This window comes from Wolffia australiana, chromosome 7, assembly GCF_029677425.1.
Source record: "Wolffia australiana isolate 7733 chromosome 7, ASM2967742v1".
Lineage (NCBI taxonomy): Eukaryota > Viridiplantae > Streptophyta > Magnoliopsida > Alismatales > Araceae > Wolffia > Wolffia australiana.
The window spans coordinates 2,057,106-2,083,018 of record NC_135841.1 but is presented as its reverse complement, the minus strand read 5'-3'; the positions used below and the strand labels follow the sequence as shown (position 1 = coordinate 2,083,018).

The following is a 25,913-nucleotide window of genomic DNA, read 5'->3' as shown; positions in this document are numbered from 1 at the left end:
TGCTATTGGAAACCCCTATGTACCTACCCTCTCATGATTGATCATGGATGGAGACTATTGTTGGAGCCATGCTTATTCAGATTATGAATACCCATCCTTACCTTGGGAAGGGTATGAATCATAAAATGATTACCGGATATCACACTCATACAGCACATATTCAGATATCCAACAATATGACCCTACATATCATATTTTATTTTCTCTAAAATGACTACTCCACATCTTATAGGTATTATGAGGATGATCATAGCCAGCACCTAGCATATCATGGCTTTCCTCTAGACTGTCACTCAGATTTACAATATAGAGATGGTTCATTCCATAACACTACCTATGATTATTTTTATGGGGAAGACTCATTCCATAGCATGAATTAGTTGAAACTTTATTCTTGCGTATCTTTCTCAATCATCCCCTCCTCTTCCAACTGAGCTAGCAATCTCCTATCCGGTTGGACGCATCATGCAATCTTCTAATGCACTGCCAATAGGAATTTGACCTTTTCCTTCTGTATTTGACTCATTACCCAACTTCTGTGTCCTCTCTGAATCTTCTCTATATAACCTTTTTTATGGTTCTCACTTCTCTTGGGAAGCTCCCTATTATCGAGTGATTCCCATACTGCATATAATCGAGAGAGAGAGAGAGAGAGAGAGAGAGAGAGAGAGAGAGAGAGAGAGAGAGAGAGAGAGAGAGAGAGAGAGAGAGAGAGAGAGAGAGAGAGAGAGAGAGAGAGAGAGAGAGAGAGAGAGAGAGAGAGAGAGAGAGAGAGAGAGAGAGAGAGAGAGAGAGAGAGAGAGAGAGAGAGAGAGAGAGAGAGAGAGAGAGAGAGAGAGAGAGAGAGAGAGAGAGAGAGAGAGAGAGAGAGAGAGAGAGAGAGAGAGAGAGAGAGAGAGAGAGAGAGAGAGAGAGAGTGAAAGGGAGGGAAGGAGAGTGATAGACCCAAAATGTGGCATGCAATCATACACATTTTAAAGTCATTTTGGGATCATTTCATGAGTATTATCTTCAACTTTACAAGAAATTCCATCTCATACACAAAATAGAGAAAGTGATAAAACAATGCATTTTTAATGTAATTTTTACACAATTTACAAGACGAAGAATTCATTACTAAAAATATTGTTAAAACATTGTTCAATATTATGATATTAATGCTCTATCTAGTATGTCAGTCTATATTTTTTCAGGGAAGAAGTCAAAGTTGAAGAAGGAAATAGGAGGGAGAGATAAAGGAACAAAGTATATATATAATAAAAAAATGTGTGTTAGTGGCCAGCTGAAGGGGACAGAATCGGCGGCACTCAAGAAAGCCACCCGCCAGTGAACGCACAGTGCTCAAGCCGGCCAGCAGTTGGGAAGCACAACCACACCAGCTGCCCAACAGCTGGCCCACTTACAACACATACAAATCGGCCCCAAAAGGCCCAACAGTAGGACCACAAAGGTGAAGAAGAAGTCCGTGCATGCAATATAGGGTAGTCATTTATTTAAAATCTATAATTTTGGTTATAACTTTATAGCGTTTCATCTTTCAAATCTTTCCGATGTGGAACTATGTTTCCTTGTTTCTATCAGTGACGCATTGGGCCGGGCGGATGAGCAATAAAAGTGATCGCGGCCCAACAGGCCACGATCTTATGACATTTAAATTGAAATCATGACCGGGCTTCGCACTGACCTGGCCCAAAGTCTGTATCCTTTCGGGCCATTTTTAAGAAAATGGTCATGATCTCATCCATCTGATCTTCTGAAAGAAGATCAGACGGTGAGATCTACCTCATTTTACTTAACTTGTTTTCTTTCTTTTTCAGAGCTCTAACTGACTCTAGCGACTGACGAGGACAGTGGAGCACACCAAATGGACGACTCAGAGTATGCATAACTGAAGGGGCATGCTGACATGGCCTAAAAGCGGTACACCAATTAGAATGGGTCCACAGCCGTGATTTAATCACAGTAATTGACCGGGGGGCAATCCCATCCTTCTTCACCCCCAGCTGTCATCCTCGTCAGCCAGCTGGTGGAGGCACCCAACAAGAGGACCACTGGCTTGTCCAACGGCCCTCTAGGGGCTGTTGGATCAAGCCTCACCCCTTAAAGAGAGAATTGAATCTGCATTTCCTTTCATCTCTTGTCGCATGAACAAAATTGGTCGGCAGAGGTCTCTCTCGAGGTTGGAAGCTCACGGCTGCGTCGTGACAGCTCAGGCGGGTGCGGAAGACTCAAAGAGGCTTCAGGGAAGAGTTTGGAGAGCTCAGATCTGTGCCAGGATGAAGGAGGGAGACCGCACACTGAAGCTAGGCGACGGCGACCCGACGCCGCCACTCTCGTTCCTCGAATCAGGGTGGATCTGGTATTTTTTTTGCTTGATCTGTTATAATTTAAATAGAAAAACACCATACATTGGTTAGAGTTATTTTCAGCAATCACCCAATTTGTTTTTATCAAAGTTCATCACTGTAATCTCTCTTAAGCATTTCGTTGAGTGTCTTGTGCGCATTAGAGGCTTCTTATCGATTTATATAACTTTTAATATATAATTACAAAAATATAAACATATGAATATACATATTTACTTAGTCCTATCTCAGTCTCTAAGAGGCATTCTGTCGAACACCTCTTGGGTGTTGGCAGAATTTCCTCTTACTCATTATTTTTGCTTATAAAAGCATATAAAAATTATATAAATAATATATATATATCTTATTTTGACTCCTTTCAGGCATTTTGTCGAACACCTCAAGGGTGTTATATACAGAACTACCCATTAACTACAGATTTCAACTAAATATATAAATATAAAAATATTAATAATATATAGATTAAATATATAATAAATAATATACCTTTATAAATCATATTCTTCTACTATGTGCGATCCTATACCACTATATATACTTCTTAATTAGTGTTACCATTTCCTTTATCCTACATTAATCTATCTATACCTATCTAGCTACTTAATTACATTATAATTAAATAATTATTTATTCTCTCCTGAGCTACCTTAATCTTACATTCTTGTCCTATATAAATACTTCTCTAGCTTACTTATCTACACCTAATTAAATAATCTCCCCCTATTTATCAAATTTCTATTCTATTATTATTCTTCTTCTGTACTCTTACTAAAATAATTTCTCTAGTTAGCTCCTTCCATCTAACAAAGAGTAACATTACTCTTCACTAGTACTAAAATTTTAATAATCATTATTATTATACCTCTCTTCTATCTAGAATATAACTTGCTATTAGTTAAATAAATATCCTCTTATCTCTATCAATATTATCTTACTAATATATCTATCTTATTAGCCTTATCTACTTCCTCCACTATCAGTATTAATGTTATCCCTAATTTTAACACTATCAGCTCCTATAAATATCATATTTTTTATTATATTTAATATCTATAATAAATATAATTATTATATGATATTCTCTCTATATCTAATTCTTTCATCTACTTCATATTTTGTCGCTTACTAATTACTTATCATTTACTATAATTTCTATCCTTATTATTATTATTACCTCTTAACTAAAACTCAACTATTAAATTTACATCTAAAGGCCACGACCTTACTTCCAACTATGTGTCTGAGTGAATTTATGTCTTTTATCAAATTTATTTGATTTTAGACAACACATTAAAAGTTTACACGCAATTTTCCTTCATCAGAGTGCAAGTGTGAGTGAGAGGGAGAGAGAGAGAGTGAGAGGGAGAAGGAGAGAGAGTGATAGAAATATATATGATCATTAAAAAGGATACTAATACAACTGTAAAATTTCCATGGTATTTAATATTGTGTACTTCATAACATTTTAAAATTAAAGTTGACCCTGGATAAAAAAGAACTCTGGTTCCCAGATGGAACTTTTGATGATCTATGGATTTTCTCTAATCTTTGTAGAAAGTTCATATGTCAATTTCTTTGCAACATACGCAGGATTACTAAAAACATCAATTACTTTCCATAAATTACAACTACACTTAGTTTCCTGCACTACTCTGAGACTGATCAATCAAAATAAGAATTTCAAAAGATATAGCTTCTTTTCTTGGAGAAATAACACCTGTTCTCCATCCCCAAGCCAACTGATAAAGATTCATTTCTTTTCAGAATTTGAGAGCACCCGAAAGGACAATAATTTTGAAGTCAGAAATCTTTGCAAGTGAATGTTGTAACATCTTATATGGGAACACATTATGTTTAACTTTCTAACGTCTTCTCTAGGATCATTTGATCAAGATTCAATCTTGCGATATCAGTCAAGTCTTCTTATGAAAGAGAAATGATCCAATTCCTTAGAAGTATGATCTTATTTAATTAAAAATTGTTGCTACTGTTTTCCTTTGCCGGTTTTGTTGCTATTTGACCCAGTTTTCCTTTGCCGGTTTTGTTACTATTTGACCCAATGCTCATCCTCACCAGATAGAAGAATCCAATTATCCTTGAATTTCCTCTCATCAGGCCTTTTGTAAGGACAACAAGCACATCACAAGTTTGACCTTAAAGCCGTACAACTAAAGTTATCCCTACATCTCTAAATCACGTGTGTACAAATTCTAGAAAATTCAAGAGCAAAAATCCAGATCTGAGTTTGGCATCAAAGATGATGAAGACAGATCATCATCATTGTAGTCATCCATTTGTAGATGAGCAATCATCATCGTCATCTAAGAGCTTTCATTCTCATCATCACCGCCATCCATTTGTAGATGACAGATCATCATCTGCATCCAATCGGTTTCCAATCTAAGATCATTTAATTTTGTTATCATCATCATCCAGTTTCCAGGGCCCCTCATTGTCATTGTCACTGTCCTCATCACTAATTTAATGAATTTCACTGTAATCATCATTCATCTGAACCACACATGGATGATAAAAACCATGAGAAAATTCAAGGATGATGACACTTTTTTGCCATTAGCAAGAACTTGTTTCACTTGTGTATCATAAATAATTCTAAATACTACTTCAAATACAGTGTCAGGAAGCACAGATTGCGGACGAATCAGTCATCATCATCCAACTGTAAATATCATGTGTGTTAAAAGGTGAGAAATATGTGAGAAGCCAGTACCTGGTTCACAAATGGCAAATATGACTTTAATTTCACAGAAGGAACCAGACAAAGGTTGTGCTGAGAGAGTAAATGTGCTTTGATATTCACGGGGGAGGGCGGTGGACCTCCCCTTGGCGAGAGCATCGCGTAGACATGTTCCAGTATTCATGAGGAAATGCCAGCCTTATAGTGTTATTGATGTCCGTGGGCTCAGCCATAGCACCTTTCCCAGAGTCCCCACAGGCCAGCCTCTTTGTCACGGGGGAGATAAGCTTGATTCCCAGCTCTGATATCACACTGATATGGCGCTCTGTGAATGGATTATTCCACATCAAGGTGTTCATCGCTGGCGCCACAAACATGGGCTTTCTGTAATCCCAGGCGCGCACAACACAGGTCAGGAGATTATCACAAAGCCCCCCAGCAATCTTTAAAAAAAAACATAAACCCATAAAATTTTGGTTATCCGCATGGGACATTGGCAAAGGAAAAATTAGAAAATTTTGTTTAAAATGAAATAACATAGTTAGAGAAATTGACAAGGAAAGCTAAACCAAGGAGGTTTAGGGATGGGTATATTTCTTGAAGAATTGATTGATGGGTATATAATATAAAATGTTTTATACTTATATAAGGTAATATAAGATCATGTCATTATCTTAAATGTTTCAAATGCAAAAGAATTTATAAACTAAACGGAGGAATACGTTGTTTCCAAAATCATGATAAACAAGCAACATAATTAATTATGTGAATCTGAATTTTTAATTGTGTCATTTAATAATGATTACCTTGGCGAGGGTGTTGGCTGACAAGGGGGCAATGACCATAAGGTCCGCCCACTTGCGGAGCTCAATATGAAGGACGGCATCACCGATCTTACTCCACGTGGACCACTCATCGTAATCTGTGTAAATGACAATGTCTCTGTTGAGAGATGGGATGTCGATGAAGTGTTGGGCCGCCTTGGTGGCCACAGCCCGGACCTCGGCCCACTCTGAAAAGATGCGGCAGAGGGATTCAAATTTGATGGCTGCCACGCTGCCTGAAGCTGCCAGGAGCACACGAGGCCTTCTGCTGCCAGACATACCACTCTGCACGAGCTCCAATGGTTCTGAATAGTCCATCAGAACTGTGTATGCTGAAAATAGATGATTGAATCAAATATAATTTTGAAATATTTTCTGAGAAGCAACCCACTAGACTAGGAATTCAACCTTTTTCTTTTTTTGTGTGAGAAAAGAAGCCCACGAGGAAAAAGAGGGTTATGATTTTTATGAAAGCAAGCTCTCACATATACAACTGTATTGAGTCAGTTTGCACTGAACGCACAGACTGCGCTATTTTTTAAGGATCAATCCAGCAACGACAAACCCAAAATGGGATCAATGTTATGATGTTGTTATTGTTTTTGTCATCATGTGAGTTGTTTTCCTCTATTATTTGCTTCAACTTGTTCCCTTTCACTGTGTTCAAAAGATGAGTAGTAATGGAAGATGGCGTATGTAAATCAAAATCAATTAGAAAACACCCAATTAATGAATCTTCATGGTGTTTTTCATCTTGTGGCGGCTGTTTGCTAAGGTTCCTTTCTCTGTACCTGATGGAACTTAGCTGAGATTAATTAGCTATTGTTAGATCATGGAAGATATGTGTTAGGATTTAAGCTAACCAATGGGCCCGAGGCCTTTGTGTAAAATGTAATAGATTAACTCTAGGATTATGAATAAAAGACTAACCTAAAATGAAGGGCCCATTAAGGGCCCACTAATTATCCACTGGGGGCCCATTAAGGGCCCATTAGTGGGAGGTCCAAGTAAGGCCAATATTAGGCCCTTTATGAGCCTAATATTTACTGGGTCTGAGATATCTCAGGCCCAGGCTCCAACGGTCAGAAATTCTGACCGTTGGACAGCTATCTCCTTCAACGGTCATATTTTTCAAAAAATATGACCGTTAAGGGGACTCTCTCTCTCTCTAGTTTAAGGTGTATAAAGGGGCCTGTTGAAGAAAATAATAGATTATGTTTTTCGCCCCAATTTCCTGGCTGTGTCACTCTCTCCCCTCTCTTGTCTCTTCATTACTGACATGGTATCAGAGCAGAGATCGATCTGAGCCTGCTGCAGCATTGTTTGAAGCCCTGATTGAAGTCTATTGAAGCCCTGATCGAAGTCTATTGAAGCCCTGATCGCAGTCTTCATTGAAGCTTTGTTTGTGGCTCTGTTTGAGCTCAGATTTCTGTGTTCCTTTCCCTAAAATTCTATGGGAAAATCCAGAGCCAGAGCAGAAAAAGAAGCTGAGGAGCTAGCCTCCCTAGCTGCCTCCACTCCAGCAGCAGCTCCAGCAGTACGTGTTTCAGCCGCTGCCATGCAGTTCACCACACCAGTCCAGGGAAGGCCTGTCCTGCCCGACCTGGACATGAAGTACAACGGCATAAATGGCCAAACATGGGTCACTATGGCACAAAGAGCTCTCAAGGCAGCCTATCTTGGGAGACATTTGACAGGAGAAGCTCCATCAGAAGATGATGCCGGATTGGAGGTATGGGAGTCGGAAGAGGCTCTCATTACGAACTGGATGATAAAGAACATGGAGGATGAACAGAAGAAGGATTATCTTTTGATCGACAGCGTCCGAGACCTCTGGTTAGAGGTAAACAGATCGTGTGCAGAAATGCACAGCGACTTTCGTGTCTATGATCTCCGCGAGCAAGAGCGGACACTAAAGCAGGGAAATCTGACGATTTCCACCTATTCAACAAGGCTAAAGGCGATTTGGCGGGAATTGGATCTCCTGTGGCCCACAGGGGATAAAAATTCCCCCTCGTACAGCCGAGAGGTGAAGTTCAGAACTCTACAATTCCTAATGGGCCTCAACTCCGAGTACGAGACCCTCCGGAGCCAGCTGCTACACCGGGAAAGATTTCCCACATTAGCAGAGGCAATTTCAGAACTCCAAGGAGCAGAAAGCAGGAAGAAGTTAGGTAGTAAGGGAGGAGAAACTCCCAAGCCTACCCTTGCAGCCCACCTAGCAAAAAGAGAGCCCCAGCCTGCGGCACCTCCCCAGCAACCCAAAGCCCCTCCAAAGGAAGGTAATACCTCAGAACTTATCTGCGGGTATTGCAGAAAGCCCGGGCACATCAAGCGAGACTGCCGAAGGCTGGCGTGGAAGGAGGAGCAGATCAAGAAAGGGACCTGGAACCCAGGCCAGCAGAAGAAGGCCTATGTGGCCAACGAGGGAGACCAACCACCCTCCACCGAGAAGGAGGAAACCGGGAGCGACATCCAGAAAATGATTCAAGCGGAAGTAAGCAAAATCCTGCAGAAAATGAGCTTAACGTCCCTCGTGCAGTGTAGTAAGTGTTTTGCATTTACTACTTTTACAAATTCTCAACCTATTTCAGTATCATGGGTGTTGGATTCAGGGGCGACAGACCATATGTCACCCCACAGATCCTTATTTCGAACTTACGAGTTTGAAAAAGGAAATCTTAAAGTTTTCACTGCCAATGGAGGAGTCTTACTGGTAGAGGGAAGAGGAACAATCCTCATTAAAGGGAAAGTCCTGAAGGGGGTACTCCACGTACCTGAATTGAAGGCAAATATTTTGTCTTTAATCCAGCTAGTGGAGAATACCGGATGGCGGTTCTCCTTGGATTCTGACTGTTGTTTTTTATGTGTAAAGGACACCGGACAGAAGATTTCATCTGTTAGCCGGAGAGGCGGTCTTCTCCTGCTAGATGAATCATGGGAAGGAGGGGGGGAGTCAATGGTCTATGCTGCCCAGAGCGAGGAGCGGGTCATCCTTCTCCATAGAAGATTAGGACACCCCTCATTTCATACCTTAAAACAATTGCATACTCATTTGTTTAATGGAATTTGTTTTGAAAACTTAATTTGTGAGAGTTGCCAATTCACTAAACTTAAACGGTCCCCATACGTCAGTACGAACCACAGAGCCTCCTCGGCCTTCGAGTGTGTTCATAGTGATGTATGGGGCCCCTGTTCCATATCTGGATTATTACACCAGAGATGGTTTGTCCTATTTGTAGATGATTTCACGAGGTATACATGGGTATACCTAATGAAATCAAAGGCAGAAGTACCGTCTATTATTCTGTTGTTTTGCGAAATGATTCAAAATCAGTTTGGAAAAAGAATTAAATGTCTGAGATCCAACAATGCCAAGGAATACTTCTGCGGAGAAGTAAACAACTACATGGAAATGAAGGGAATTGTCCATCAATCTTCATGTAAATACCCTCAGCAAAACGGGCTTGCTGAGAGGAAAATTGGTCATATTATGACGTCGGCCAGGGCACTCCTGTTTCAAGGAAATTGCCCTAAACACCTTTGGACTGAGGCAGTAGCTACGTCCACACACCTCATCAACAGGACAGCATCAAAGACATTGGGACTCAAGGCCCCAATTGACATTTTATCCTCTGAATTTCCTAACATAACTTTAAAGACTAACCTGCCGGCCAAAGTATTTGGCTGTGTTGTGTATGTTTATGTCCACAATGCACGAAAATTGGATCATCGGGCAGTGAAATGTGTGTTTTTGGGTTACTCTACCACGCAGAAAGGGTATAAGTGCTATAATCCGGAGTCAAGGAAAGTGTACGTTTCTGCAGATGTGCAATTCGACGAAGTCAGAATGTTTTATGGGACAGCAGACAGATCTGGAGATTACTTGGAATCAGAGGAAGGAGACGCGGAAGGTGGGAAGTCCAGTCGATTGCTAGAATTAAGGGATAGTGAAGAGGAACGTGAAGAAAACACTGTGCCAGATATGACAGAAAAAGAGGGACCTCACCCGGTAGTGGATGCCGTAAGCGAAGAACAAATATCAGCAGAAGAAGCAAATCAAAGCAACCATGGATGGCCAATTGCAGTTGGTAAAGGTACCCGGAAGTGTACGAAGACCAAACTATATCCAGTAAGCAACTATGTCTCCTACAGTCGTTTTTCCCCAGAATATAATCAAGTGGTGCATGCCTTGATAGCTGTGTCTATCCCAAAGAACGTCAGAGAAGCTCTGACATCCCCAGAATGGAGAAAGGCAATGGACGAGGAAATGGAAGCACTTGAGAAGAACGGCACCTGGGAGGTCGGTACCCTTCCAATGGGAAAAAAGGTAGTCGGTTGTAGATGGGTCTTTATGGTAAAATACCACTCAGATGGGTCAATAGCAAGGCACAAAGCCAGACTGGTGGCCCAGGGGTATACGCAGTCATATGGGATTGACTACAATGAAACGTTCGCCCCTGTTGCGAAACTAAACACGGTCAGAATTCTGATTGCACTGGCAGCAATCTACAAGTGGAAGTTACACCAGTACGACGTGAAGAATGCTTTCCTACATGGAGAACTTGAAGAGGAGGTATATATGGCACAACCTCCTGGATATCAGGTGAGCAACAATCCCAGGAACGTCTGCCGCCTCAGAAAGTCTTTATATGGACTTAAGCAGTCTCCCAGAGCATGGTTCGGAAAGTTCTCTTTGGCCATGCTGACAGCAGGATACTTTCAGAGTGAAGGAGACCATACACTCTTCATAAAACATGGTAAGGAAGGTATGGTAGCAATATTAATTGTGTATGTGGATGATATAATTATAACAGGGAATGACGACAAAGAAATTCAGAAACTGGAAAGGTACCTATCATCATCATTTGATATTAAATCACTGGGGCCTCTAACCTATTTTCTAGGAATTGAAGTTGCCTACTCAGGGACTGGGATTGTACTGTCTCAGCACAAGTACATCCTAGATCTGTTGAAAGAAACCGGTAAGCTGGACTGCCGCCCAGCCGCCACACCAGTTGACATTAATGTCAAACTAAAGGCACAGCAGCATGAGAGGGATGCTCCGGTGGACAAGACATCGTTTCAGAGACTCATTGGTAAGCTCCTGTACCTCAATCATACGAGACCTGACATTGCATTTGCAGTGAACTCCCTGAGCCAGTTCATGAACGACCCACGGGAGTCTCATCAAGGCGTAGCAGACAGAATTTTAGCCTATCTAAAAGGAACTATTGGACAGGGACTATTCTTCCGAACAGGAGGTGAGCCAAGTATTACTTTATACACTGACTCTGATTATGCAGGGTCCTTCGAAGACAGCCGCTCTACTTCTGGGTACTGCAGCTTCCTTGGTGGTAACCTCGTTACATGGCGAAGCAAGAAGCAGAAGGAAGTTTCCCTCTCAAGTGCTGAAGCAGAGCTTCGAGCCTTGAAGAAGGGGGTCTGCGAAGGCATGTGGCTCAAGGGCATCTTGAAGGACCTACACTTATACAACCGTAAGGGTATGATTTTGCAGTCAGACAGCAAGTCAGCCATTGCAATGGCGAAGAACCCAGTCCAACATGAGCGCACAAAGCACGCACGGGTGGCGAGACATTACATCAAGCAGAACATTGATGAGGGGCATATCGTCCCACAATATGTACCTACGCTGGAGCAGACCGCGGACATCTTCACGAAAGGCATCCCAGGCCCTCAATTTCAGGCGTTGGTGTCCAAGTTGGGCATGATCAACATCTATACCCAACTTGCGGGGGGGTGTTAGATCATGGAAGATATGTGTTAGGATTTAAGCTAACCAATGGGCCCGAGGCCTTTGTGTAAAATGTAATAGATTAACTCTAGGATTATGAATAAAAGACTAACCTAAAATGAAGGGCCCATTAAGGGCCCACTAATTATCCACTAAGGGCCCATTAAGGGCCCATTAGTGGGAGGTCCGAGTAAGGCCAATATTAGGCCCTTTATGAGCCTAATATTTACTGGGTCTGAGATATCTCAGGCCCAGGCTCCAACGGTCAGAAATTCTGACCGTTGGACAGCTATCTCCTTCAACGGTCATATTTTTCAAAAAATATGACCGTTAAGGGGACTCTCTCTCTCTCTAGTTTAAGGTGTATAAAGGGGCCTGTTGAAGAAAATAATAGATTATGTTTTTCGCCCCAATTTCCTGGCTGTGTCACTCTCTCCCCTCTCTTGTCTCTTCATTACTGACAGCTATTACTATTCGAACCACTCTAAACATCTTCCAATTTCCAAGCTGAATGACCACTGAAAGAAGTAAATCTAAATATTTGGGAAAGCTGAACTGAGAATAGCTGACAAACAAGATTAAGCATGGATGAAACCTTGTCTTCTCAAATATAAATGTATAGCACGATGTGTTCTACACATGATCGCAGTGAGAGAAGTCAGCTTCAAGAAGGAACTTATACCTCACTCATCAATCAATATTCTTAGAAAACACTTACAGAGCTGTTGCATCAAATCACAATAGAAAAGGAAAAAATCCAGACTGATTTATTAAATTTTGGCAAAAATGAAGCCTTGCTGGCCCTGCCCCTGGTTGCTGCTCCCAGGGGTACCGTAGATATGAAAAAAATGAAGAGTACATGTGGCATGTGGGACCATTTATACATAGAATCAGATGACTCAAAGGAGTAAAGTATCAGGTGCCTTTGATGCGTTGTGAGAAGGGAAGGGGAGGAACAGGAAAGAAAGAGACAAACTGGGGCCATGGTTGAACTGACAACCACCCTGGTTTTGGAAGTCACCGCCTTACATCCGGTGATAGATGGAATTGTTAGTCACTAACAGTCCAAGAACACCCACTGTCTAAGGGACGGGGGCCGGGGGAAACTGGTATAACCCCCCAATTCAGAACAGAACTGGATAATGTTCTGGTTCAAGATGATAGGCGATATGCGGTCATAGGAGCTACCCCATCAACTCTTCCAGAGATAGTAATGAACCTAGACAACTCTCCCTAGAGATTTATACCACCTGAGAAACTTGTCGTGTTTTGATACCTCAAAATTTTGAATTAAACAACTTATTCCCGACCATAAGTTTTTAACAAAATATTTTTACAAACCTTCTAGAATCTATGAAAGCTATTTGGCTTCTCTGACTCATAAGATTATTTATTGGCAAACAACTGGACCTTTAGATATCCAAACCCAGGAAGTGATAATAAATCAGGCTGGCCAGAAAAGCCGTTTCAGCTACGAGTATTACTCCCGTTATTTCGATTTCTGCATTGGATGATTTGGTAGAAAACCACATCATTCCATCCAAGAATTTATTTCCAATTGAATCGTGTTTTATGTATGTTCCCGATACTAGATCTATAGCCTTGAGAGCGTTTCAAGAGAACATAAGGTTCGATTTTCCACGTCAAAAGGGACATATACACACAACGCCACGGTGTTGTGTTCCCAACCGCTGATCCGATCTCATTTCAGTTTTTTTAGCCATTGTGAAGAAGCTATGGCAATGAAGATCCCAAGAAAATAGATTTGTAAAGATATTACGAGGATTTACCGTCCACGCCAGTATCACAGAACGATGAGGAGGTTACCGCACAATTCATCAACACTAACAAAACATAATTCGAAAATACCGGATATAAGCATAGAAAGACAACAATTGTCGATAACCCAGAGAATCCGAGTGTGACATACCTTGCGACGAACTCCGCGAACAAAATTTAAAGGCGGAATTTCAATTAACAGATTATCTGCCTTCTACTAGTCTGATTCCCCGCGATCAACTTTCCCCAATCGATCGCAGTCTCCTCTCTACTTCTTCAGTCTTCGTTCTTTGAATTGGGGCTTCTCGCCTACCAAAGTGAAGTGTGAATTAGGGCTCTTGTTCGGCGAATCGACCCGACTGATATTGATCGGCCGGATCGCCGTTCCTTCGATCGATCTGGACGATCCGTGGTGGGGCCAATCGGATCGACCGAGAGTCGATCCGATAGAATGCGGGCCCCACCATAACATTAAATGTTTCCTCTTCTTATCTGCGAAAGTTCTATCACATCAAAATTCTTATCAGATCGATAGAAAATTTGGTTCGATTAACCTTATCAAAATTCTTATCCGCTAAATGATCTATCAGATCGAAAGTTTCGATCCGATCAGATGAGACAGGATCGAACGGCTGCATAGCAGCATAGATCGGATGGGCCAGTCCCAAGGATCAAAAGTCGATCTGATCGAATTTTCCGTCGATCGTTCGGTTCGATCTTGATCGAATTAATCGAGTAGATATTTAAATGCGCAGAACTGCCACGTCAGCAAGCAGTCGTCCACGTCAGTAATGATAACTACACGTGGCACCAAATTGGGCCCACACGCCTAACGAACTAACGAACCTCCTCCCCCCGTACTCTCTCACGTTCACAGTCTAATGTCTCTCTCCATGTGTCGAATATATTAATACATATGTATACCTGCTTATACATGAACATTATCTTCTTAGATTTGTGTTATATTCTTATCTCTCTCTCCTCCGATCTGCTCATCGGGGACTCCACATCATCTCTCTCTCTACCTCGCCGAAACGTCTGATAAGGAAGAAGCCGATGACCAAATCACAGAGAACTGGCAGAGAGAGAGAGAGAGACAGAGACAGAGAACTGGCAGAGAGAGAGAGAGAGAGAGAGAGAGAGAGAGAGAGAGAGAGAGAGAGAGAGAGAGAGAGAGAGAGAGAGAGAGGAGTATAAATTTAGAGAGAGCGGAAAAGGCGGGAAGGCGAGGAGTTCGGAAAATGCGCATTGCCAGAGATTGTTGTAGAAGAGGAGGAGGAGGTTTCCGTTTTTGGCGATGGAAGAGGGAGGACGATGAGAGAGAAAGGAAGAGGGTAGAGAGAGAGCGGAACTCCTTCCATCTCCATCTCAATCTCCGCCTCTGCGATTCTAGGTTCCGGATCCGCCATGGAGAACATCAGCTTAGAGGAGATACGCAGCGAGAACGTCGATTTGGTGAGATGATCTCTTCCGAATTTTCAAAAAGACTTTCGATAAATTTTTTATTAGTTCTCGTAGCGAGAGAATGTCGATTTGGTGAGATAATCTCTTCCAAATTTTCAAAAAACTTTTGAGAGATTTTTTGTTAGTTCTCGTAGCGAGAGAACGTCGATTTGGTGAGACTATCTCCTCCGAAATTACAAAAACATTTTCGACAATTTTTTAAAATTGTTTTCGTAGCGAGAGGGCGTCGATTTGATGAGACAATCTTCCAAAATTTTAAAAACATTTCCGATAGATTTTTGAATAGTTATCGTAGCGATAGAACGTCCTATCTGATGGGATTATCTCGTCCACAATTGTGGAATCATTACCGAGAGATTTTGGAATAGTTTTCGAAGCAAGAGAACGTCGATTCGGTGAGAAAATCTCCGCCAAGTCATGAAAACATTTCCGAGAGATTTTTGAATCGATTTCGATTCGTCTTATCATAGCTTTCTACTCTGATTTATGATTTTTGCACCATTTGTACAGGAAAGGATCCCGATCGGTGAGGTCTTCACTCTGCTTAAGACATCCACGGATGGCCTTACCACCGAGGAAGGCGAGCAACGCGTCCAGATCTTCGGCCCTAACAAGCTGGAGGAAAAGGAGGCCAGTCATCTATACAAATCCCGATCACGACTGCAAATCCATTTCTCTCTGTTCAAACTCTCTAAATTCTCACTCGCGTGATTCAGGAAAGCAAGATCCTCAAGTTTCTTGGATTCATGTGGAATCCGCTGTCATGGGTGATGGAGAGCGCCGCTCTGATGGCCATCATCCTCGCCAACGGTCAGGTAGATCATCATCATCATCATAATCATGATCATAACCATCATCGTTATCATTATTCATCATAATTTTCTCAGGGCAAACCGCCGGACTGGCCGGATTTCGTCGGGATCGTCACTCTCCTGCTGATAAACTCCACGATCAGCTTCATCGAAGAAAACAGCGCCGGCAACGCGGCAGCCGCGTTGATGGCCGGCCTCGCTCCGAAGACCAAGGTTAGCTTACACCTCAAACCGTCACGTCAACGAAATTTGAATTTATACGTCATCGTCATCTGATAAACGTCAACTGCGGGACGGGGAAGGTTCTTCGGGACGGGAAGTGGACGGAGCAGGACGCAGCGATACTCGTCCCCGGCGATATCATCAGCGTTAAATTGGGCGATATCATCCCTGCTGATGCGCGCCTTCTCGAGGGAGATCCTTTGAAGATCGATCAGTCCGCTCTCACCGGCGAGTCACTTCCCGTCACGAAGGGCCCCGGCGACGAGATCTTCTCCGGTTCTACCTGCAAGCAGGGCGAGATCGAGGCCGTCGTCATCGCCACCGGCGTCCATACCTTCTTCGGGAAGGCTGCTCATCTCGTCGACAGCACCAACAATGTCGGCCACTTCCAGAAGGTTAACCCTAACCCTAGCCTTGTCCCCCGCTACACTCACGTTGATGACTGTTTCCTTTGATCGTTTGCTCGATCAAATCGAGTCGACCGGTTGATTTGACGTTGACGATGTTTTTAATCATCACCGTCAACTTAGCCTCTAGTCGATTGATTAGTGGTCAGATCCTGATCTACCGGTTAGAATTGATCAAGAGACCGGTTCCCGATCGAACATTTGGTCATGAATGATCGAACTTATCAAGGTGCCTGAATAATTAAATATTTTCTTGATCGAATATCGATAAAAAGATGATTGCTGACATCTGATCGCGATTCGATCGAACTCTTCGAGCGATCTTCGTTTCATTGATCGATGATCGCTCGAACGCCTGACTCCAACTGCGAATTCTAACTCTGAGAGAAGAAATACTGCAGGTTCTTACGGCGATCGGCAATTTCTGCATCTGTTCTATCGCGCTGGGGATGCTGGTGGAAATCGTGGTCATGTACCCGGTGCAGAGACGGAGATACAGAGATGGGATCGACAATCTCCTTGTTCTTCTTATTGGAGGGATCCCGATCGCCATGCCCACAGTTCTCTCTGTGACGATGGCTATTGGGTCACACCGGCTCTCCCAGCAGGGTGCCATCACAAAGCGGATGACCGCCATTGAGGAGATGGCCGGCATGAACGTTCTGTGCAGCGACAAAACCGGCACTCTCACCCTCAACAAGCTCAGCGTTGACCAAACCATGATCGAGGTACGACCACCTTCTTAAACCTCCCTAACAATGGCGATCCACGAAAGAATCCATCTATTATCTGTCAAATCTATCAATTTATTTATCTATATATTGATTTATCAACCTACCCAACTGTACAAATCTCCGTCTCTATTTATTTATATATAATCTATCTATCTAAATGTCCGACTCTCTCCCTATCTATCTATTAATCTGTCTCTCTCCCTATTAATCTCCCAATCTATCTATTAATGTGTCTATCTATTAATCTGTCCAACTCTCCGTCTCTATTTATATATATAATCAATCTATCTAAATGTCCGACTCTCTCCCTATCTATTTATTAATCTGTCTATTCAATACTCTCTTTATATCTATCTATAAGTTGATATCTTCCTATCTATTATCTGTTTGTCTGCATAATCTGTCTATCAGTCTGACAGGTTATCTATCTATCCTCGTATCTATTCCTCTGTTTTTTTCTCGCTCTCTCTCTCTCTACATTTATATCTGCTTAAGGTATCTATTTACCTAAGCTATCTATTTTTCTGCCTTACCTATCTATCTAATTATCTAACTATGTACCTCTATGCATTCTTCCGCGAAAACTCCATAACAGGTCTTTGCCAAAGGGATCGACAAGGACTCCGTCATCCTGCTCGCCGCCCGGGCCTCGCGGACGGAGAATCAAGACGCCATCGATGCCTCCATCGTCAACATGCTCGCCGACCCTAAAGAGGTAACCCAACCAATAAAACAATTACACTATTCTTATCCCAATCTGCTTCATTTTAGACATAGAGATAGAGATAGAGATAGTGATAGAGAAGAGATAGAAATAGGGATTGAGTTAGATAGAGAGAAAGAGATGGAGATAGAGAAGAGATAGAAATAGAGATAGAGATAGATAGAGAGAAAGAGATGGAGATAGAGAAGAGATAGAAATAGAGATAGAGATAGATAGAGAGAAAGAGATGGAGATAGAGAAGAGATAGAAATAGAGATAGAGATAGATAGAGAAAAAGAGATGGAGATAGAGAGAGAAATACAGATAGAGATATATATAGAGAGAGAGATATAGATAGATAGATAGATAGAAATACAGATAGAGATATATAGAGAGAGATAGAGATAGAGAGAGAAATACAATAGAAATATATATATATAGAGAGAGAGATAGAGATATAGATAGAGAGAGAAATACAGATAGAGATATATAGAGAGAGATAGAGATATAGATAGAGAGAGAAATACAGATAGAGATATATATAGAGAGATAGAGATATAGATAGAGAGAGAAATACAGATAGAGATATATATAGAGAGATAGAGATATAGATAGAGAGAGAAATACAGATAGAGATATATATATAGAGAGAGAGAGAAATAGAGATAGATAGAGAGAGAGAGAGAGATAGAGATAGAACGAGAAGTTAATGCCATCCATGCATATACTGGAACAAGAACAACCCAAACAAACAAGAAGATTGTTCCTACTCCAATCTTCTCACATCTACTCCAATCTTTATTTTTTGCGATGAAATTAACATCTAGTAAGATAACAAAACCGGGGCGTGGCAGGCGAGGGCGGGGATTCAGGAAGTGCACTTCCTGCCGTTCAACCCGGTGGAGAAGAGAACAGCGATAACGTACGTGGACCTGGCGGACGGGAGATGGCACAGGGTAAGCAAGGGCGCGCCGGAGCAGATTATCGAGCTATGCAACCTCTCCTCGAAAGACAAGAAGCGAGCCCACGACACCATCGACAAGTTCGCGGACCGCGGGCTGCGGTCCCTGGCCGTGGCTCGCCAGCTCGTGCCGGAGAAGACCAAAGACGCGCCGGGCGGCTCGTGGGAGTTCCTCGCCCTCCTCCCCCTCTTCGACCCGCCCCGCCACGACAGCGCCGAGACCATCCGCCGCGCCCTCCACCTCGGCGTCAACGTCAAGATGATCACCGGCGACCAGCTCGCGATCGCCAAGGAAACCGGCCGCCGCCTCGGCATGGGCTCCAACATGTACCCTTCCTCCGCCCTCCTCGGCGACAACGCCGGCGAGCTCATCGAGAAGGCCGACGGCTTCGCCGGCGTCTTCCCCGAGCACAAGTACAACATCGTCAAGAAGCTCCAGGAACGCCAGCACATCTGCGGGATGACGGGTGACGGCGTCAACGACGCGCCCGCCTTGAAGGCCGCCGACATCGGCATCGCCGTCGCCGACGCGACGGACGCGGCCCGCGGCGCGTCCGACATCGTCCTCACCGAGCCCGGGCTGAGCGTCATCGTCTCCGCCGTGCTCACCAGCCGCGCCATCTTCCAGCGGATGAAGAACTACACCATTTACGCCGTGTCGATCACGATCCGGATCGTGCTGGGCTTCCTGCTGATCGCGCTCATCTGGGAGTTCGACTTCTCGCCGTTCATGGTGCTCATCATCGCCGTCTTGAACGACGGCACCATCATGACCATCTCCAAGGATCGCGTCAAGCCCTCCCCGCTGCCCGACTCGTGGAAGCTCAACGAGATCTTCGCCACCGGCATCGTCCTCGGCGCTTATCTCGCCATCATGACCGTCGTCTTCTTCTGGGTCGCCCACGACACCGACTTCTTCCCGGTACGCTACTCTTCTCTTCTCTCCATCGGCCGTCAACCAACAAGCCGTTCATCTTCATCCGAATTGACTCGGAACATTCAGATGAAGATGAATCTTTACTCATTTCTGATTAAAATCAGCGATAATCCTCAGAACAGTTGCCTTTCAGAGGCTTAGTCGTCTTCCTCAAAACACAATCATCATCGTCTGTCCTCTCGAAACAACTATGCCATTCTCATCTGCGTCAATCCGGCACTGTCATCTAGAGGTCCGTGAGGGGACGGGACGTACAGAGGCCCGTCCCGTCCTAGGCTCCCATCATGACAGTCGCTGTGTTACCTGCAAGTCAACTCGGTGCTGTACCCACCATCTAGAGTTCCTTGACGGGAAGGGAAGGGACGTACAGAATGCCGTCCCGTCCCGTAATCCCTGTAATGACATGCAAGTCATGTAGACTTGTAGAGTTCCGGGACGGGACGCACAGAAACCTGTCCCGTTCAGTCTGCTCTGTTATGACAGGCGCTGTACCTGCAAGTCAACTTGGCGTTAATACTCACCATGTAGAGTTCCGCGACGGGACGCACAGAAACCCGTCCCGTCCCGTAAGCCCTGTTATGAGATTGGCTGTGTACCTTCAAATGAACTCGGCGCCGTACCCACCATCTACAGTTCCTTGATGAGACGGAACGGGACGCACAGAAACCTGTCCCGTTCCGTCAGCCCTATTATGACAGGCGCTGTACGCGCAAGTCAACTCGGCGCTAATACCCACCATCTAGCGTTCCATGATGAGACGGAACGGGACGAACAGAAGCCCGTCCCGTCCCGTACGCCCCATACGGGAAGCTCGGATTTTGTCTAAGGGGTGGAGTTGCAAGGGCGCTTTGTAGAGGACGTTCGGGGTGCGGGCGATCGCGGGGGACGCGCACGAGCTGAACTCGGCGCTGTACTTGCAAGTGAGCATCGTGAGCCAGGCGCTGATATTCGTGACGCGGTCGAGGAGCTGGTCGTACGCGGAGAGGCCGGGGATGTATCTGGTGGTGGCCTTCTTGGTCGCGCAGTTGATCGCCACCATCATCGCTGTTTACTCGACATGGGACTTTGCGCGGGTGCGCGCCATCGGCTGGGGCTGGGCCGGCGTCATCTGGCTCTACAGCTTCGCCACGTACCTCCCCCTCGACTTGCTCAAGTTCGCCATCCGCTACGGCCTCAGCGGCAAGGCCTGGGACAACCTCCTCCAGAACAAGGTAACAATTACTAAGCCCTTTCTTTTTCCTTTCTTTTCTTTTTTTGATTTTCCTGCTGGTTTCTTTTATGCGTCTTTGGGTACGTTTTATATTTCATTTTTTAAGGCTTTCCTTGCGCAATTGTTTGGTAATTTTTACCGGGACTTTTTGTGAGTGAGGAGTGTTTAAAATCTCTCGAGGGTATTTTTGGTAATTCCTACAGGGACTTTTTGAGAGTGAGAGTGTTTAAAATCTCTCGAGGGTATTTTTGGTAATTTCTACTGGGACTTTTTGAGAGTGAGAGTGTTTAAAATCTCTCGAGGGTATTTTTGGTAATTTTGACTGGGGACTTTTTGAGAGTGAGAGTGTTTAAAACCTCTAAAGGGTACTTTTCTGTCTCGTGTTGATTTTTTTTTCTCGAGGTCCTTTTACGTTGAGCTGTTTTTCTCGTCGCGATGTTAGTTGGGTTTTTGTGGATTTTGTTGCATGAAAAAATTGCCGTGGCCTCTTTTCCTTGCACGTTTAAAAGTCATACTAAAAGAAAAATAATTTTTCTTCGTGCTCTTTTTGAAAAATAATTTTTTAAAGGTTTTTCGTTTTTTAAATTTAATTTTTAAGGTTTTTCTTGCGCAATTTCTTTTTGTGAAGTTAATTGTCTTTGTTTAAATATAATTAATCCTTCTCTTTCTTTTATTTTGTCTGGTTTCTTTTGTTCTTTTTTGCCACGTTTTAAATTCTTTGCCACGTTTTTTGCCATGCAAATTTCATGGTGATTCTCTTCGTGCTTTTTTTGACGGATATCCTCGATTTTCGGAGAAAAATGTCTTTTTTTCCGGTCTGTCACTTTCGCTGCAATTTTCTCGATCTCGTCATACTAAAAGAAAAAATCCGTCGTTGCGCTTTCTTTCTTTTGTAACATTAATGTTCTTTTTCTTCATAAAAAATTCGTCGTTGGGTTTTCTTTTATTTTAAAATTAAAAAATGGATTTTACTAATTTTGTTGGCGTGGCAGACGGCGTTCACGACTAAAAAGGACTACGGAAAGGGGGAGAGGGAGGCGCAGTGGGCGCTGGCGCAGAGGACGCTGCACGGGCTGCACCCGGCCGACTCGCCGCCGCTCTTCGGGGAGAAGACGAGCTACCACGAGCTCTCCGAGATCGCCGAGCAGGCCAAGCGCCGCGCCGAGGTTGCCAGGTCAGACCTCTCACCTCCCTCCTTAACCCCCCTAACTAGACTCCTAGAGAGAGAAAAAAGACATACTTAGGCGAAGTGAGGTAGAGAGAGAAAGAGAGGGAGTGTAAGAGAAGGGATTAGATTTTTTTGGGTTTTCGTCGTTCTTGCTAGAGTGAGGTAGAGAGAAAGAGAGGGATTAGATTTTTCTGGGTTTTCATCGTTCTAGCTAGAGTGATGTAGAGAGAAAGAGAGGGATGAGATTTTTTCCAGGTTTTCATCGTTCTAGCTAGAGTGAGGTAGAGAGAAAGAGAGGGATTAGATTTTTTTCCAGGTTTTCATCGTTCAAGCTAGAGTGAGGTAGAGAGAAAGACAGGGATTAGATTTTTCTGGGTTTTCATCGTTCTAGCTAGAGTGAGACAGAGACAGACAGAAATTAGATGGATAAGGGTTTTTGTTGGTTTTCGCCGTCCTAGTTTAGTGCAATAGTTATAAAGAGACACAGAGAGAGAGAGAGAGAGAGAGAGAAAAAATGTAGCGACATCAGGGTTTTTCTGGGTTTCATCATTTTAGAGAGAGAGAGAGAGAGAGTGCATGTAGTGATATCCGGGTTTTTCTGGGTTTCATCATTTTAGACATGAAGAGAGAGAGAGAGAGATAGATAGATAGATAGAGAGAGAGAGAGAGTGCATGTAGTGATATCAGGGTTTTTCTGGGTTTCATCATTTTAGACATATGAAGAGAGGAGAGAGAGAGAGAGAGAGAGAGAGAGAGAGAGAGAGAGAGAGAGACAGAGAGACAGAGACAGAGACATAGACAGAGACGAGAGTGCATGTAGTGATATCAGGGTTTTTTTGGGTTTCATCATTTTAGACATATGAAGAGAGAGAGAGAGAGAGAGAGAGAGAGTGCATGTAGTGATATCAGGGTTTTTCTGGGTTTCATCATTTTAGACACGAAGAGAGAGAGAGAGTGCATGTAGTGATATCAGGGTTTTTCTGGGTTTCATCATTTTAGACATATGAAGAGAGAGAGAGAGAGAGAGAGAGAGAGAGAGAGAGAGAGAGAGAGCATTAGCGATATCAGGGTTTTTGTGGGTTTCATCATTTTAGACATGAAGAGAGAGAGCATTAGCGATATCAGGGTTTTTCTGGGTTTCATATTACTAGACCTATGAAGAGAGACTGCATCTACAGATATTTGGGTTTCTGGGTTACATCATTCAAGACCTATGAGGAGAGGGAGAAAAAGAGATCATCTACAGATATCAGGGTTTTCTGGTTTTCATCATTCTAGACCTATGAGGAGAGGGAGAAAAAGAGATCATCTACAGATATCAGGGTTTTCTGGTTTTCATCATTCTAGACCTATGAAGAGAGAGAAAGAGAGCATGTAGAGCGACATACGAGCTTTCATCATTCTAGGCTTACTAGAAGAGAGAGAGAGAGAGGGCATTTAGAGCGATATACGGGCTTTCATCATTTCTAGCCTTCTTGAGAGAGAGAGAGAGCGACGAAACACGGCTTCTCGTAAATTTTTCGTAATTGCAGGTTTCGGAAGATTTTTTTGGGATTTAAGAACAGCCTAAAAAATAGCGTAACAGAGGAAAAAAAGGGGCAAAACAGTAATTTCGTGGGGTTTCGTGTTTTCAGGCTAAGGGAGCTGCACACGCTCAAAGGCCACGTGGAATCGGTGGTGAAGCTAAAGGGCCTGGACATCGACAACATCCAGCAGCACTATACCGTGTAACCAGGGTGAGTCTATCTATACACTCACCTGCCCCCTCCCTTTCATTCTTTCTTTCTTTCCTTTTCCTACACCGAGGCAAGGAGGAAAAAAAACGGAACCTCCTCCTTTCTCTATCTTTTTATCTTTACCAAGGTAGACTCCGGCCCTTCATTCTCTAGCTCCATTGAATAAATTACCATTCCACTCCCCCAAGCTCTTATTTTGAATACATGCATTCTTATGAAGTGTCATTCCCTAGCTGCTCATTTTTTGGAACTTTTAAGTATAGATTGAGATATCATTGAATGTATGCTCACGGGAAGACATTGTGTCTCAATGTTTCAGATCAGCACACAATTATTGTTATGTTTTGGAATATCTCGTCTGAAGTATAGTAAATAAATAGAGGTTGAAGATGTGTGCTACAACTGGTGGAGAGTATATAAATATCTAATTATTCTGTGTGAACTTGTACATGAAAGTAAAGCTGCAGCTATAGTTCAGGGACGCAGATGGGATGATTTTTCCGTCCCAGAATGAAAAAATCGTCTCGTCCGAGGATACGGACGAAAATTCATCCCTGGGACCATCGGACGGGACGGTTTTTGTCCAGTGGGACGAAAAAACTGTCTGTAGTGCGTACTGTTGTTTTATGTTTACGCGCCAAAATTCGAGCACATGAAAGTCTAAGTATATACTTTATTTGGTACAAACTCTGTTTTTTTTAAGACCCACTGTAATAATGCGAAAGGTTTCGACATAATCTACCAAGGGAAAGGTGAAAAGAACCCCCATGGGGGAGTGAAATAGAACATGAAACCGTGAGCTCTCAAGCAGGAGGAGAATATGATCTCTGAACATGTGCATGTTGAAGAATGAGCCGGCGACTCATAGGCAGTGGCTTGGTTGAGAATATTAGTAATTGTATCAGACGATGGACGAACGGATGTGGACGAAAACCGCCAGATTCACATCCAGATGGTTGAGATCTCACCACGTGGCTCGCTATGACAATTTGCATCAAGGTCCATGTATTGTTTCGCACGTGCAAACTGATGATGCTCAGAATTAATGGCACATATGTCCATTTGCATTCTTTCTCCTCCATATTTCCCTTAAAAAACGTAGAAAAAACTATATTAATTGATTAAAAATATAAAATGGGTTTTTTCGTCCGGGACGAATTTCAGGACAAAAATTCATCCCAGGAGGACTGAACGGGACGAAAAACTGTCCCGGTATGATTGGACGGGACAATTTTTTATCATTGGACGAAAAACCATCCCGTCATTCGTCCATGAACTTACCCTGGATGTCGGACAGGACGAAATTCCTCTCGTCCCGACCATCGTCCACGTCCGGGACAATCCGGAACTATAGTTGCAAGGAACAGCTCTAGCCAGAGGAAATACAGTACACATCGCATTTGTTAACCTTGATGAACATGAATTAAAAACCAACGACAATAAAAGTGCAATTTCAATTGGGTCAAAAGACCAAAGGATAACAATGATTTTAGATATTTTTCTGAAGGTCGGCTTGAAATCATGAATTGTGTTTAGGATGACTTTTTCAAGTGTGATTGGTTTCTCATTGGAATCAAATGATATCTAATTACTTTCAAATGTTTAAATTTAAATCATGTGCGGAAAAAGTTTTTTGAAGTAAACACAAATGTGTCTGGTCATGTAGACTCATACCGTCTAGTGATTGTATGATTATTAAAACATGTGTCTGATCAAATAGTTTAGAGAATCTTATTTTGACTTGTGCTGCTTTGGAGTCGGAAGATTCAAGGCTCAGGCATAATATTTAGTACGTTTGGTTTTTTATGATTATTAAAAAAAATAGCATAAGTTCCAAATGGAATGGTAAATATAATGGGAATTGGGTAAGTTCATGTTATAATGCGGGAAAATGATAATAACACATCAGGAAATAAGGAACTAAGAAATAAAATAATTTCAAATAAATTGGATGTATTGCTTACTATCTTTAGATTTATGACTGGAACTTATTTTGTTGTCAGTAGCTCAAACCTTTTAGTTTGAATGAGTAAACTTTATAACAGGAATATGTGCATGTCATATATGAATGTTTTTAATTTTTCGAATCAAATGATAATGTGAATGGTCATATGTAAAATTTTGTTTTACATATTAA

The 25,913-nt window shown here is 42.9% G+C and overlaps 2 protein-coding genes across 2 annotated transcripts; one reads left to right on the top strand and one right to left on the bottom strand.

The window, feature by feature from the left end:
* Positions 1–5,017: 5,017 nt before the first annotated feature.
* Positions 5,018–13,747, bottom strand: LOC144705153 (putative phosphopantothenoylcysteine decarboxylase). The gene is made up of 3 exons (XM_078577703.1): positions 13,574–13,747; positions 5,871–6,220; positions 5,018–5,507 (listed from the first exon to the last, which is right to left on the bottom strand). The coding sequence occupies exons 2-3, from the start codon at positions 6,204–6,206 to the stop codon at positions 5,184–5,186; spliced, it is 660 nt and encodes a 219-aa protein (XP_078433829.1). The 5' UTR covers positions 6,207–6,220; positions 13,574–13,747; the 3' UTR covers positions 5,018–5,183.
* A 966-nt stretch (positions 13,748–14,713) lies between these two features.
* LOC144705154 (plasma membrane ATPase 4-like) lies at positions 14,714–23,928 on the top strand. Its single transcript, XM_078577704.1, has 11 exons — positions 14,714–14,877; positions 15,397–15,516; positions 15,603–15,701; positions 15,774–15,911; positions 16,001–16,315; positions 16,729–17,055; positions 17,657–17,776; positions 18,619–19,647; positions 20,517–20,873; positions 21,865–22,046; positions 23,675–23,928. The coding sequence occupies exons 1-11, from the start codon at positions 14,830–14,832 to the stop codon at positions 23,769–23,771; spliced, it is 2,832 nt and encodes a 943-aa protein (XP_078433830.1). The 5' UTR covers positions 14,714–14,829; the 3' UTR covers positions 23,772–23,928.
* Positions 23,929–25,913: the final 1,985 nt, after the last annotated feature.

Excerpts from the sequence above, each read along its gene's own strand:
- LOC144705153 (XM_078577703.1), bottom strand. The coding sequence starts at position 6,206 with ATGGACTATTCAGAACCATTGGAGCTCGTGCAGAGTGGTATGTCTGGC. Across the intron at positions 5,508-5,870 it reads CAGCCAACACCCTCGCCAAG|ATTGCTGGGGGGCTTTGTGA; the intron begins GTAATCATTATT and ends TTTTTTTTAAAG.
- LOC144705154 (XM_078577704.1), top strand. The coding sequence starts at position 14,830 with ATGGAGAACATCAGCTTAGAGGAGATACGCAGCGAGAACGTCGATTTG. Across the intron at positions 15,517-15,602 it reads ACAAGCTGGAGGAAAAGGAG|GAAAGCAAGATCCTCAAGTT; the intron begins GCCAGTCATCTA and ends CGCGTGATTCAG. Across the intron at positions 22,047-23,674 it reads CGCCGCGCCGAGGTTGCCAG|GCTAAGGGAGCTGCACACGC; the intron begins GTCAGACCTCTC and ends TCGTGTTTTCAG.